General features: G+C 39.8%; 2 protein-coding genes across 6 annotated transcripts in view; one reads left to right on the forward strand and one right to left on the reverse strand.

Moving 5' to 3' along the window:
- The window catches only part of OLAH (oleoyl-ACP hydrolase), a 52,986-nt gene that overhangs the window by 13,547 nt on the left and 24,190 nt on the right, over window positions 1-15,249 (forward strand). The gene's annotated exons all lie outside the window — the stretch shown is intronic.
- Window positions 1-15,249, reverse strand: part of CROT (carnitine O-octanoyltransferase) — a 30,780-nt gene that overhangs the window by 6,014 nt on the left and 9,517 nt on the right. Inside the window, exons 1-12 of one of the 5 annotated variants that reach the window (XM_027708528.1) lie at window positions 15,018-15,070; window positions 14,287-14,410; window positions 8,741-8,865; window positions 7,638-7,819; window positions 7,330-7,454; window positions 4,700-4,808; window positions 2,680-2,773; window positions 2,452-2,577; window positions 1,915-2,016; window positions 1,208-1,291; window positions 998-1,105; window positions 631-761 (exon numbers count right to left, since the gene is read on the reverse strand). In XM_027708528.1, coding sequence (XP_027564329.1) covers window positions 631-761; window positions 998-1,105; window positions 1,208-1,291; window positions 1,915-2,016; window positions 2,452-2,577; window positions 2,680-2,773; window positions 4,700-4,808; window positions 7,330-7,454; window positions 7,638-7,819; window positions 8,741-8,865; window positions 14,287-14,401 — 1,301 coding nt within the window. In that variant the 5' untranslated portion in view covers window positions 14,402-14,410; window positions 15,018-15,070. The other 4 variants (XM_027708529.1, XM_027708530.1, XM_027708531.1 and 1 more) reach the window with 4 other exon arrangements.

Consider the following 15,249-nt stretch of genomic DNA (forward strand, 5'->3'; position numbering starts at 1 on the left):
AGCAATACTCATCAGGTCAGTAATGACTTATATAAGCCATAATAGGTGCTAGTTAGCAAACAGAAATTTGGGAACACCAATACCAGGAAGAATGATGCCTTTGATCAATAATACAAAATAAAATGCCACATCCAAAAATGCAGAGGCAGGCATTTGGAGGCTCTCTATCTCTATTATTCTGCTCAAACCTTAACATCCAATGTTGCTAAAGACAGTGAGACACTGAGGTTTGTGAGGCCTTTTACAGGCTTGGAAGACTAAACATTTTACTGATGGTTGTCACGTGCTACAGATAAAGCTTTCTTCTCTATTTGACCAACTATTTGACAGTAGAGAATCCTGACCCAGTAAGCATTTGTGTTTGCCCACGTATTTCCCCTGTACAGCTAAAATTCACCTTTTTGTGGACTGTGTTCTGCCATCCATTCCACAATACGTACACACGTTATCCCTATGGTCACGAGGGCAAAATTCTGAAGTAAGTATGGTCTTATGCAACTGTTACTTCAAAAAATCCTTAGTTCTTCATTCTTACATCATCATAGCAAATTACACACTAACATTGCAAAGCCACTGCACCTCTTTACTCAAGAAACTAGTTTTTTTATTCCTAATCTGATGTTTTCTTACCGTCCATGGCATTTGTAATACGCAAGCTGAAGGGCAAGCTGCACAAATGTATCAGGATGAAGTTTCTTCTTCCTAAGCAATGCTTTGCCGAAGGATGTGAAGGCATAAGACACCAGCTGCAAGTCAGATACCTGTCACACCAAAGGAAGAAAAACCACAGAAGTCAAGAAATATCACAACTTGATCCACTTCAAAAGACAGTCACATAAACCAACAATGCAACAAATTTAACCACCTGTTAAGTCTCCCGATTCCTCAATTCATCAATAACATATTTATTCCTCTTCTCCAGCATGGAGAAAAACCAACTGAAAACATGTAAATAGAACGAAAAAAACCAACTAATAGAAGCATCAAGAAATTCCACCTGCTTGTAATACAGTTCTTTAGTACGTCCAATTTCATTTATAATTTTTGGATCCACTGTGAATACAAGTTCCTCTGGCCATGGAATATCCCTCACATTATCTGATCCCTGGGAAGATGCAGACAGAAAGAAAGAAGGGAAAACAGAATATATAATCCATAAGAAAATACATGTTAACTATAAACCTGAAAGTTTATAAAGGATAGATACCTTCCATTTTCCCTCATTTTCAATAATCTTCTTTTCGGCATAAGATAACATGGTAATTAAAGCCATGGCATCAAAAGGAGAATGCTAAAATCAGAGAAGACAAGATATCACATTATTTGCATAACTGTAAGATGATCAAATTGCTTTTTTACCTATCCCACTCTTTTACCTGCAGATCAACAGCTTTACTGCACAGTGTTGGACTTGTTTTTCTAGTTACACAATAAACAGAGAACTGCTTTAAGTCCACCCACTGTTTTGACTGCTCTGCAGCTGGACAGGGAGGCACAATGTACTGCTGCTGTGGAAAGGCAGATTTCAGGCAAGATGTAAGCCCTACTGGTCATGCAGTAATGAGTCCAAAAAACCAGGAGTTTAAAAAACACAGCCGTTCAAATAGATACATCATACGAAGAGTTAATTTTAAGCCTTCTTGTGCACTGTGGGTTTTTTTATGTTGGAACTCCCTCATTAAATACTCTAAGAAATTATTTCAGATCTCATGTTCGTAATTCAAGTATGGTATAATAACAAACACTGAGAAAGCAGACTGCTTTTGGAAAGTTGTCAGACAAGGTGCCTGGTAAACAAGGCTATACTACAGAGGAACACATTCAGCATTTAAAATAATGCTTTAAAACTCTGAATGGGAAATTCAGTAAACGAATATTCAAAAGGTTTATAAGATGGAAAAAATTTCAACTTACATCACAGAATGCGCTGCAGGTTCCATTGGAAAAGAATATGCTATTGTAGGATTTATCTCCCCAGCGTACAGTCGGATCACCTGTTAGTCCCAGCCTTGTAAGCTAAAGCAAAGATTACATGCTGTGAGTTTTAAAAAACACTGAGTACACTGCCAACCTCTGTCAGCTAAACTTAGTCTACGTTAAGAGGGCGAGATCTCCCTGATAGATAAGACATTTTCATCCAGTTCAAGTAAAATACGATTATAAGCCCAAGTTTTAATTAGAAGTGTGGTAAAAAGTTGATGACTATGTTTTGGAAACCCTGAAGGACAGAGGGTTAAAAGGTTATGAAGGTAGATTTCAGCCATTCCCCCTTCTAATGTCCTAACAATTCAAACTATTAAGTTTTCCTACGGATCAAAAAGAAGCATTATTTGCATATTTATCTGCTTCATTTTCTATCATGAAAGAGCAAAAATGCTACTTCTGTATATATGCAGAAGAAATTTTTATGAGAAGATGACCAGTTATAAACTCTCAAAAATCCTTATCTACCTCAGTATAGTCCTCAGGAGTTGCATGGGGACTAGAATCATCAAGGCAGACCACAAACAAACTTCTCTGAATTTTTTCCAGAAGAGTTAAGTTCTTTGGATCAAGATCAATCAAATATTCCCGTAACTAGAAAGCATAAAAAGACAAAGCTAAGTCAAATAATGTATTTCCAGTGATCACAAGGCTTCTTCCTGATACCTCAGGAACCAACTGTTGAAGTATTCCTACCTCTGCCCATTTTGTCCTTTCATTGCTTGTTAGGGCTGCCAGTCCTGGTCCATCTGGCTCACTATGGCATCTTTTCTGAATATATGTAAGTTGCCTGTAAGAAGATTTTAAAAACTGAAGTTAACAAAGAACAGATAGAGAGAAAACAAAAGTCACCTTTTTTTCCTCTCTTTTTTTTGCAAAGCTGGAATTTTGGTTCCACATTCACAAGCCAATGTGAATGTGATTCATGCTTTCAGGAAGCATGAATCATTTCCCTCAAACTCTAAGGACAACTGAAGAACTGCTCTGTCTTCAGACACTAATGGTTAATTCAAACTGCAGCTACGAGCCCAGTACAAACTTACATATAAACAATCATGATCCTAAAGCGTTATTATGCACTTAATTTAAAACTAGACTTAAGACTTCAACAGTGTAGATCAGACTTTGTGGAATGCAGACATCTGAAATACTGCAGGCTTTCAGCTTTATAGCAACTAATCAGATACAGGACAAATGTTCCACTCAAGATAAACCCTGAAATTTAAAGCAGGACACTAGCTTTAGTACATCCTACATGTAGAGTCTGAATTACATGAGAGTAATTCTCCTCCTACCTTTTCCTTGCATTTTCCTTTAGAACAGCTATTAGCAGAGAGGTAATTTTAAGTTTGCCAATTCAGTTTTTCACATGCTCTTCTAGTGTTAAAGAAACTCCACAAATTACAGGCACTCAATCCTGGCTTGTGCTTTGTTCTGGCACTCTTGCCCACTAAACTTCACTACTGATCATTAGTTAAACAGTTATCAAAAATGTAAGACACCTATGATGAGGTTATAAAAGAAAACCCCAAAAAAACTTCCACCAAACCCAACCCAACCCAACCCGGTCTTCCTATAGACAATGGCATTAGGGGGTTTTGTCTGTATTCCAGGTGTTCATTTATTTATTACTTGCTTAACAGGTACAGCTACAAAAACCAGAAATATGTACATTAAAATATTACATATTAAAGTACTAGACTTTTTTAAAAAGTGATTTTTAGTTTTTTTAACTAATTTTGTCTTGCCTGAGGAATTTGGCTGTACACTTTTTGCCAGTTTTAATTACAAGCCTTCTGTTGTGCTCTATAAGCAGCACTTTGACAAATGCAATAAGTTAGTCCTAGATAAGATTAACAACCCTTTCTTAGTAAGTACATGCATATAGATCCCAAATTGATCACAAGAGACTTATGCTGAAACTACTTCTGCATGTGACATCAGAGTTAGACCAACAGAGTGGGAAACTTTGTGGCCACAACTGCACTGACAATTCAAAAGCCAGCACCTGAACATGCTACTGGGACATAGGAGATACAGCACAGAAAAGCTTTAAACACTGCCTGTTACACTACTGTTGAAATTTAGTATTTGAAGAACCAAATTCTTTCTCTCTGTTCCTTTGCAGCAGCTCAGGAACATGAAGAGCCACAAACATGGCTGGTTGTCACAGGCCTGGGGCAAAGACAAGAACTCCAAGTGAAATGCTGCTGTACTGCCCTGTAGCTGCGAGAAGCCAATCAGTGTATGCTACAGGTTTGGACTGCTGCACTCAGCAACAGAAATTCCAGCCTCTCTACTCTTGAGAAAATTGACCACAAGTGTATTAGATTTAAATCAACATGACAGTGGTGTTTCATCTTTGATAATGATTAAGTAGCAAGGAGACAATTATCTATGCGGATCGTTCCTGAAAGGAATGATGATACTTAAAATCCTAATATTTCCATGTAAAGAAGCTTCATATATAAAGGATATTTTCCACTAAAGTATCTTCTTTCAGCCTTTTGTATGATGCTGTATGGGTGCAGTACAGCAGTACATAATAATTATGTTCTACAGAAAGAAGCTGCCATTAAATAAACAAGAATTTATTCCAATCTGAACCTTCAGCTAGAGGAGAAGCTGCAGCCTCTCTCAAACCTAATTCTCTGGACATAGATAAAAGAAAGCCTCCTTGGTATGTAGCTTATTTAAGACAAGGTATTTTGAAAACCTGAATATCTCTGGAGGAGTCACCATACTGCCTTCATGCATAGCATCAAAAGCAAACACTCGACCTCGACACAGGACTATTAAGTGAGATGGGCATTCACCTTCAGCCTCTGAAATGAAAAATAAGAATAAATAAAAATCCAACCTTAGGGATAAAGTGAGTGACAGATACAGGAAAAACTCAGCAAGTCCTACAAACCCTTTTTTGTTCAAAATGTGGCAGACTTCATACAGTTAAAAACAGGAAAGATTAAAAAAAGAGTAACTTTTCAAGTCCAACTGCATGATCTTCCTGCAAATTTGACGACATTTTAAAAACCAACAGAAGTCATACATAACTTTCACTGTTATAAACTACTTCAAGTCATTGTCATTACCTAGTAGCAAGTGTCCTTTATTTGTGTGTCTTGCAGGAACCTCCTCTGCTGAAATGAGTGTTCCCTGCTGAAAGTTGATCTAGCAACATTTCTCGCTTGAATGAGTGTTGTTTGTTGAACAAGTCTGCTGCTAGTTTTGGTTATGCACCTTGTGATGCACTGCCATGTCAATCACACCTGACCAGCACAGGCATATCTGTAAGAAGGGAGCACTGACACACCAATTTGGCCACTATACATAAACACAGATGGTACTGGCCTGCTCCAGGTCAGCTATATTTATCCAGCATTGCCCTACCAAACCCATCTACCCAGAAATAAGACTAAAGCTGGAGAAGACATGAACTAGGTGTTAAAATTCCAAGAAACATTGTTGTATTTTTCTCAAACTAGCCAAGTACTCTACTCTGAGAAAAAGAAGAAATGTATACTTTACCCACAAGTATGGAACTGAATGAGCATCCAAAGAAATCCTAACCTTATCTATATGGCTGCTATATCTACCTTTACGGTCCTACTTTCTAAATCAAATAACACAATTCAACATACACCTGGTTAAAGCCATTTTAGAGTGAAGAATCTGTCATTTCATTTAGACTTCATCTTCATAGATCATGAAATTAATTTGTAACACAGCAAAAATCAGAAGAGATGACATCCAATTCAATTACTTTAGGTAGCATTCTCCTAACCTTAGCTGTCTACAGCAAAGGGCAGAATTAAGTTTGGAAGTTACCATACCTAGAATTACGTGTCTGATACATAACTACAGTGGTGTACAGTGGTCAAGACCTACCCAATACACTGAATAACATTTAATGAGCTCTTCAGCTATTCTCATGGAGATGTCTGCTACAGCTGAACCAAACAGCTCCCTCGGCTTTTAGTACAGTTTTTAACTCCAAGCTGACATTACCTGACAAATTTTAGGTGCTCTACTCTGCAATCTAAATACTACTTCAAGTATTTAGACCATGTCAGTTCCCTCTATGGTCAACGGAGAAAAACAGATCCCTTTCCAGATGGCAATTCCTTCTACCTTAGACAGTACCCATCTTACATACTTGTGTATTTTAATGGCCCAAATCCTTCTCTGGAGGTATTCGTATTTCTCCATGAATCACAGAGAAACAAGACAACTTACTGGACCAAATATTTCACCTGGAGGCAGACAATCTACGTGGAAATGGATATCACTTGCTGTGTATGACATGAAAAATTACATAAGCAAGATTGTTGTTTAATGATCTTGCAATATTTTAAGGCAGAATAGGGAGACGAATTACATAAATTGCCTCTCCACCAGGTAACACATTTGTTTATTAAGTGCAATCATAACAGAACATTGACTTCCCACCATTTGAATGTTTCTTCTAAGTTTTAGTACTTGAATTGACTCTTTAACTGTAATGCTAAAAAAAAAAGCCAAAAAAACCCCCTTGAAAACTGACTTCAACTTTGCATTTTCCCATCATCTCATGTGGTATGGAGATTTACTTGGATATTTTTTATGGAGCAAGGCAATACCTTCTTCTTCTTGAATTCCTGAGTCCATGATATCTAGAGCAACACTGCTGAACAACCCTGGATACATCAGAATGTGTGTGGAAGGGCTGTTACGATTTCAGTTTGCTGATTACTAATGCTACCGCACTTGGTAATGGAGGATGAATAAGAACATTACACTTTAGCTCTTGATCCTGAACCCTAGAAAACTGTCGGGAGTTTAAGAGAATGCCTTTACGGAGCTCTATGGAGTACTTTCAAGACTGATAATAGAAGCAGCTGACCAAGCCAAGAAAGAGCACACTGATAAAAAATAAGCAAGAATTATCCCAACAGAATATATGGGAATACACTTGAGAAATACCTTCTCAAATGTGCAAAAACATGCAATTAGTAATGAGGTTGAAATTCTGTCCATATAATACATGGAATCCACACACAGTTATAACACACAGAATTTGTCTTTTTTCAATTCTTAATGCTGGTACACTTATTATAGGCATCAGACTGGTAACATACAATTTGAAGCAGAGCTTTTTTTTACTCTTATTTAGTAAGGACTAAATATTGGACCAAAAAGGGCACTTTTTGGTGAGATGTCTTCTTTGCTTCCTTATATAAGCACTCAACAACTAGTATCTGACCTAGTGCTTGAGGAAGCAAGTATTTTATGGTTAAAGTGAGCACTCCATTGGCCCACTAATAAAAATCATTTGCTTGTATTAACCCCCTATTTTCCTTTGTTTACCAGTTTTAAAATAAGTGCCGATCGAGTCTCTGGTAACTCCAGGAATTTTGCAAGTGCAGAAGAGCATTCGAAATTGGTTCATGTCCAGAACAGTATTCCCAGATCTCTCTATGGTCACCTTCTCCCTGTAGTAACAAATACACCAAAATTAAATATGAGAAATTATAATGATGGCATTAAATGAAGCTTAGACAAACCTGTCTTTTACTGCAAAGAATGCATGCCAATGAACATAAACATGTATTTGCAACTAAAGGATACATAGATCATTAATATTTAGGATTAATTATTTTTTCGTGAAGTCTTACGCTCGTAACAGATCCCAGTATTTCAGGGTGTGCCATATATTTACACATGCTCTTTCTATCTGAGTGCCCTCTTTTGGTGGCCAGCAGTGTTCAATATAGGGACCAGGGCCTCCCATATTACAGTGTATTTGTGTTGAGATGCGAAGATCAAGATAAGCCACATTCAGCCACCAGTCCTCCAGCTGAAATGAAAAATGTTTACCATCAGAACTAATTAATTTTTAGGTATTAATTCTTTAATAATCACCTAAGTGTTCAATTGCCTGCACTTTTTAATTTCTTTTTAGTACTTTGAATAGTAGTTCCTATATAACACAAGGCAGTACAGTGGTTCAAAACTAACTGCTGAAGGTAACAACACACTTAGCTTTTCTATTTTCAAGCTTGAAATAAAATTCAATACTGTTTAAGAATATAAACTGTAAATTATCATGAACATTCCTTCCCTGATATTCATCATCTTAAAGTCTTGCAGATGTCAGCTGTGGCTGCTGCAAAGATCAGAGAGATTACTCCATGAAGAATGGAAGGAAAGTAGACTTGTGTTGAGAGGGGATCTGAGACATTTATAATGTATAGTTTCCATCATCATCTGAAAATCCCCACTCTGGAATGGGTCATGTTAAGATTTACAAAGTTCTCATGAATTCCACTTGGTAGTGACCTTCCTCATATTCCTTTCTCTGTTGAAACACAACTTTAAAATGCTACCACATAGCCTCCTTCTGGGAAGTGAAAGAGAGAGACCAAACTCTAAATTCCAGGCTTTGTGTTGTTGAGCTTCTCTTTTGTTTCTTTGTTTGCCTTTTTTTTTTGCTAAGGTGGAGAGAGCAGGGACAGATGTCATAGAAGGAGAGATTGATAGACAAAGCATTCAAAAGCTGGTAAGTAACTATAATTTCAGCTGGTGAGCTCTCTTGGCTACTCAGCTTTGAAAAAACCAAGTCACACATGAAAATAAATGCTTTCATATCCATAGGCCAAGTGGCAGATACAATGAAGATCCTAAGATTTAAAAAAGTGAAATGACTCTTTGAATTATATCCTGAATAACCAACTTTCCATAAGTTGAATTAAGATTTCTTATATATCTAAACACATACCCAATTCCTTCTCATTTTAGCTCTTTCCAGTAATTTCTGATGCAACTCTTTCCCAATGCCATTTTCGAATTTTTTAACTATATCCTCAGTTCTTTGATATTCCTCTTGATTTAGAAATGGCTTCACTGCAAAAAGAAAACAGTTTTATTTCAAAGACAACTGTATCCTGAGATTTATTCCAAGATTCAGATATCCATGGGCAAGGGAGTGGATGAAAATTTATTTATCTAAAACAAGTACTTGAAGGGAAAACAGCTTTTAAAAATATTTAAATAAATCAATGTGTTCTAATAAAACATAAACATATACTTTTAAATAAATACAGATGCTAGCAAATGAAAGCAATTGCTGAAAACCTGAAATACCTAACAGATAACTAAATCAAATATATTTATAAGCTGGAAATACTACAGAATTCTGCAACCCCATCACCTGTGACAGAACTCACCAAGTAATTAAATTTGTAGGAACTTTGTAAACTAACACATGCCACACGTCTGCCACCCTACTGCACCAACTCTAAGTTGCTTGCCTTTATTTTCAAGCCCATGGCCTACAAGCAACTTGCCCTTGCAACTTAATTCTCATTCACTGTCCCTGTGTTATGCCCACCTTTGAATGATATCAAATGCAGTTACTGCTAGCCAGTTTTTTTATTTTTAAATCCTTTTGGATTTCTCTGAGATCAAGTGCCACATAGGCCAAAGTTCTCCATAAACATCTGCAAAACTAGTCATTATTTTAATCTAAACCCTCCTTAAAGCCTTTTTACCATGAAATCAGCAACAGGCACTGCTGATGTCAGCTTCCATACAGGCACACCTCATTTTTTTCTCATACTCACCTTGTGTATAATGTATCTTCTGTTCATCTAGTCAAACACTTCATCTCAGCAGATTGCTCAGGGTTGTGCTGGGTTCAAATATCTCCAAGGACAGAGACTATACAACTGCCCTAGTAGCAACCTGTTCCACTGCTTGACCACTCTTGCAATAAAATGAGTTTTCTTATGTTTAAAAGGAATCTTTTGTATTTCAGTTTGTGCTCATCACCTCTTACTATGATGTCTGGCTCCACTTTCTTTACTCCTCCACAACAAGCAATCACACATATTACAAAGATCTGAACAATCCCAGCTTTCTCAGTCTCTTCTTATATGTCAGATAATCCAAGACCTTAATCACCCTCATGGCCCCTCTCTGGGCTCCTTGTAGTACACCCATGTCTTGCTTGTACTGGGGAATCCAGAAATGGACACAGAACTCCAGATGTGTCCTCCCCAGCACCAGAGGGAAAGGATCACTTCTCTGTACCTGCTGCCAATGCTCTCCCTAATAGAGCCCTGAAGACTACTGGCATGCCTTGCTGCAAGGCCACCTGCTGGCTCATTTTCATCTTTATGCCTACTAGGATCCCAGGGGCTTTTCTGCAAAGCTGCTTTCCACGCACTCTGTTCCAGTTTGTGCTGGTGCGTCAAGTTATTCCCCCTTGGGTGAATGACTTGGCATTTCCCTGTTTGTTCAGTGTGATGAGGCTCCTGTCAGCCTGTTCCTCCAACCTGTCAAGCTCCCTTGGATGGCAGTACAACCATCAAATCAGCTATTCCTTCCAGCTTTGTACCTTCTCCAAACACAGAGTGCACTCTGTCCCATCATGCACGGGACACTAATTAACATGGGTCATTAATGAATATATTAAAAATTACTGGACCCCTGGGGTACATCATCGCAGACTGGTCTACACTGGAACATGTGCTGCTGATCACAAACCTTTGAGCCCAGCAGCTGAGACAGTTTTCAGCCCGACTGTCCACTACCTAGTTCATGTTTTATTAGTTCCTCTATGAGGAATTTTTTAAAAAAGCTTCTGATGTGCCAAAAGCCTTGCTAAGATCAATATAAACAATATCCACTCTTCTTCCTTCATCCAGTGAGACAGTCACCTCATCATAAAAAGCTATCAAGTTGGTCAAGCACAATTTCCTCTTTACAAACCTGTGATGCCCACTCCCAGCCACCTTCTTGTCCTTCATAGGATCAGAAATAGTATCCATGATTATTTGCCAGGGATTCCAAGGGATTAAAGCACGATTGATTGTTCTGTTGTGACCCAAACCTTCCTTCTTGTCCTTCCTGAAGACAGCAGTAATATCTGGTTTCTTCCATTTTTCAGGAAACTTCACCAATCACCATGACCTTTCAAAGATTATCAGAAGTGGCCTTCCAATGACAAAGGCCAGCTCCCTCAGCACTCATGGGCACATCCCAACAGGACTCATGTAGTTTTTCATGTGTAATCTGTTCAGTGCTGATCCTCTTCCTCCAAGATTAAGTCCTCCTCTCTCCTCTTCAAAATAATTCAATTTTTATCCTAATTATATAACACATTTCAGTATTTTGCATTACCTGTCCTGACGTGAAAGATAAGGATCCATTTTCAGGTGCATCCTGGCCTCCTTATGGTACTCCACAACACTATAATGCAAATCCTAGTGATATTTTTCCTATTCCATAGGACAGACATGGAGAGGGCCAAATATCACCAACAAAAGTAGTTTTAAACATATGCTGACAACCTTAGGCAGCAAGACAGAATATCCATTGTCAAATATTACCATACAGTGATTGTGTTTAAATTGCATTGGGACTTCTTAAGTTCCCCTGTAAGACCATCATGATTCCCCCTACACCTTCACCACAGATGATCAGCTATGAACATTCACGCAGTGACTTAACACATCTAGACCTCATCTAGAGGCAGCTTGAATTGCACACCACCAGTTGTGAATGCAGATGAAGAAAGAAATAATAAGTGAGAGAGCCATTCACCTATACCATATAGCAGATTATAGTTGTCACCCAGGAAACCTGAAGCTGAAAGTCTTCCCAGACTGAGGGAAGTCCAACACTCAGGTTTCACAGAGAGTAACCTCATTAACACATACAATTTGAAAGAGAGAGTGATTATCCTCTGTTATTCAAGTTATAAAGTCATTACAGAGCAATATGCACGTAGAAAATGAAAAAAAAGAAAAATCACTAGGTTCTGGTCTCTATTCATAGAATCCTGAGATTGGAGCACGATGAGATGGGTCTGAGAACTGAGTTTGTTCAGCTTATGAAGAGAATGCAAAGGGAAGACCTTGCAGCACTCTTCAACTGAATGTAAAGGCATAGTGAAGATAAAGCATAGCTCCTCTCAGAGATGCAGAGAAATAGGATAAGAGAAAACGGAATACAGTTGGAATATGGGAAATTTCTGACAAGGAAAATGTGAAGGGTTTGGTTTGGTTTTTTGTGTCCCCCTTCTCCCCTGAGCAGTGAGGGTGATCAAACACCAGAGCAGGTTACATAACAGGGGCTGTGGAATTTCCATCCTTGCAGATAAACAAAACCTGGCTAAGCAAGTCCTGAGCGACCTGCTGTAGTTGGACCAGCTCTGAACAGGAATCTAGTCCAGATGAGCTCTTCCCACCCTATGACTACACGGCCTCTTTCCTTTGAAAAACTATTTAATGAGATGTAGAAGCAGCACTATTAGGAAGGAACAGAACTCAGCCCCTTTCTCACTAGAGTTCAGTCAAACTTCTCTTGCCACTTTCTCCGGCCCACAGATCTTGTCTTCCTTTCTGAACAGGACATCAGCTCTGTCCACGAACAAGAAGTATCCCATGAAAGACATCTTCAGTTGCATAGTTAAGGAACCTCTGGAAAGCTGGAACTTTGGGTTTTCATACTCTCATGTTGAGTCCAAGTTCATGAATCTTGACCTCTGGGGTGAACTGGAAGGCTAAATAATGTGGCTATGGCCACCTCTTCTCAAGGCTTACCTTCAAAACAAGGTTAACTCATTAAAGAAGAGGTAGCTACTTGTAAAGCCTTAAATAAGGCACATTTTGAGACAGCTTTTCCAGTTGACTGGCTTTAAAAAGACAAGTGCCTGGAGTCTTCCTCCAATGAAAGACAGTTTCCCTGGAATGATTTAGAGCCCCTATCAAAAGTCATTGGGAGGTTTTGAATTGTTCTTCAGAAGCACCTCTGTTCCTTCACTCACCTTCAAAGACTAAAACAAACAACAAGCTTAAGCAATGAGAACCACACAGCTAGTGTCTAGAACTGTGCACTGCACACTTTGGTTTTAAGGGATTTCTACAAGGGAAGACTGTGGCAGAACAGCAAATAATGGATTAACTTTCCTCCTACTGCCAGTGAGCCTAAAGGAGAGCAACAATGATTCAAGTTATAGCATGATTTACGTACAAGCAATAGTAAGTAGCAACTAACTTCAGCATGAAAATAAAATGATATGTGATAAGTTATTTATGAAAACACAGATCATAACCAGAAAACAAGAGCAAACAAATCACTGTCGAGACTTTATCACTCCATGAGAGAGTTGTATATTAACCTGGAGAGCCAGCTTGGCTAACAAAACTAAACAGGAATTTTGTTATTGCAGGTTCACTACTATTACAGCACAACTTTACTACACCTGTACTACAACAAAATGAAAACGTATTTTCCAGACATGAATACATACACAGTGTTTTTGCTCTAAAATCACCATTTCAACATTCTGCATCGAAAAGTAACGATGTAATGAACACCAAAGAAGTGGGTCATTTCCACTACACTCAGAATAAATGGGAACTCAGAGTGAACATTAGGATTTCTATTTTGGGAAAGGGAAGTTTTGGTGTAGTTTGTTCCTGCTAAGGAGAGAACTCCAGGTCTTACTCTGTTAGTATTCCTCCAATATGTGTAAGATGGTAAAGACACAAAGCAAATGTTCCAGAAAAAACCTCAATGTCTCAGAATTCTAAAAATTGTTGAAGAAACATAAGAAAGTAACCTCAAGATACTGTATCAAGATAATGCATCTTTGTCAATCCCAATATATGAAGACCTGATAATAAAGAACTAACTAGTCATCTCTGCTTTGTAAACAAAGCTAAACACAAGTGCATTCATGTATTTTTCAAAACTTTTATGTGATCGTCATTAGACCAGTCAACATTTCAAGGAAGAAATTATTCAAGTTAAATTATCCAATAAATGCTCACCACTGCCTTTTCCTACTACTGTATAGTTAGTAAATGTTCTTCTTTCTCACCGATGTTAAGAATGAAAAGTTTGAAAAAAATGGTTTTTTTACAAAGATCCTGGCCAAACACAGTCATAAACAGCAGTTATACAAAACAAAATTTGTAGATGGAGAAATATCTTTTATGAGACCAGCTGATACAGCTGGAAAAAACAATCTAAAAATCCACCTTCAAACCAAAAAGTTAACCTTCCCACATGCCCAATTCCCTTGAAGAAAGGTAATTAGAAATAAAATGAAAACTTTTACTCAGGTTGCTCTGGACAATTAAGTTCTGGGTTTGAACCTGAAAAAGACCTTTGGCACTTTAAGCTTGTGTGTATCCCACACCCCAATTACACCAGCTGATACAAGCTGTCTCTACAATCACTTCGCAAACATCTTCAGATCAGCCTGGTTAAAACAGCACATGCCATGCTACCATTACAACATTAAATCATTACCTGCATCGAGGTATTTACTTAAAGATTCATCAAGAGGAGGTACTGGCAGGGATGGCAGAGAATCTTGGTACTGAAACGTCCGCTCCTCTGTGGATTCAAGCACTTGCTTTTCCATGATGCAGATCTGCAGCACAACCAAACAAAATCAAAGTTCGGTGGCAAATCTCCCCCGCTCCGGCCTCCCGCCATTTAGACGATAAAAGACATATCAGGAAACACCCCTCGACAAAGCCTGGACCGAGGACTTCTCGTTGGCTTGCAGCCACGAGAGGCACACACATAACAGGGGGAAACGATGCCCAGGCGGCTATTGATGCTCGGCATGTCGCGATTAACCAGCTCGAGGACTGTCGCTTTCTTTCCCGAGGAGAAGCCAGTCAGCCTTGGGACACCCGCCCGAGACCAGAGGACAACTGGGGAAGGTGGAATCACTCTCCCGGCCCGGCTGGCGGCCCCAGCTCGCCGCCCCCGCAGACCCTCCCCAAGGCCCCCGCCCGTGCCCCCCGACCCCGCGCTCCCCGGGGCGGGCCGAGAGGGGCGCGCCGAGAGGGGCGCGGGGCGCGCGGCACCACTGCGCCGCTTACAGCAGCTCAGGGCCCGATCCCAGGAGCTGCCCCGGAGAGCCCCGGGCGGACGGGGCCGGGAGTAAGGAGAGATCCGAGCCGAGCCCACCCCTCTGCCCTGCCGCCGCACACCTCCGAGAAAAGAGGCCCGCGGAGGCTACCACTCACCCCGGCCTGGACACGCCCGGCTCGCTGACAGCCCTGCCTGCCCTGCCCGCCGCTCTCGCCGCCGCCCTCGCCTCTGCCCCACTTCCCAGCGCGTCCGGAAGCCGCGCGGGGCGGGGCGGGCGCAGGGGTGGGAGCAGAGAGCGGCCCGACCGCCCCCTGCGCTCCGGGGGCCCTGGGGGTGGGGTGTGAATAAAAAAACAATTTTAAGTTGGCAGGAGCTGTTAACTTCCTC

Source organism: Neopelma chrysocephalum, unplaced genomic scaffold, assembly GCF_003984885.1.
Source record: "Neopelma chrysocephalum unplaced genomic scaffold, ASM398488v2 Primary Assembly neopelma1_96297, whole genome shotgun sequence".
NCBI lineage: Eukaryota > Metazoa > Chordata > Aves > Passeriformes > Pipridae > Neopelma > Neopelma chrysocephalum.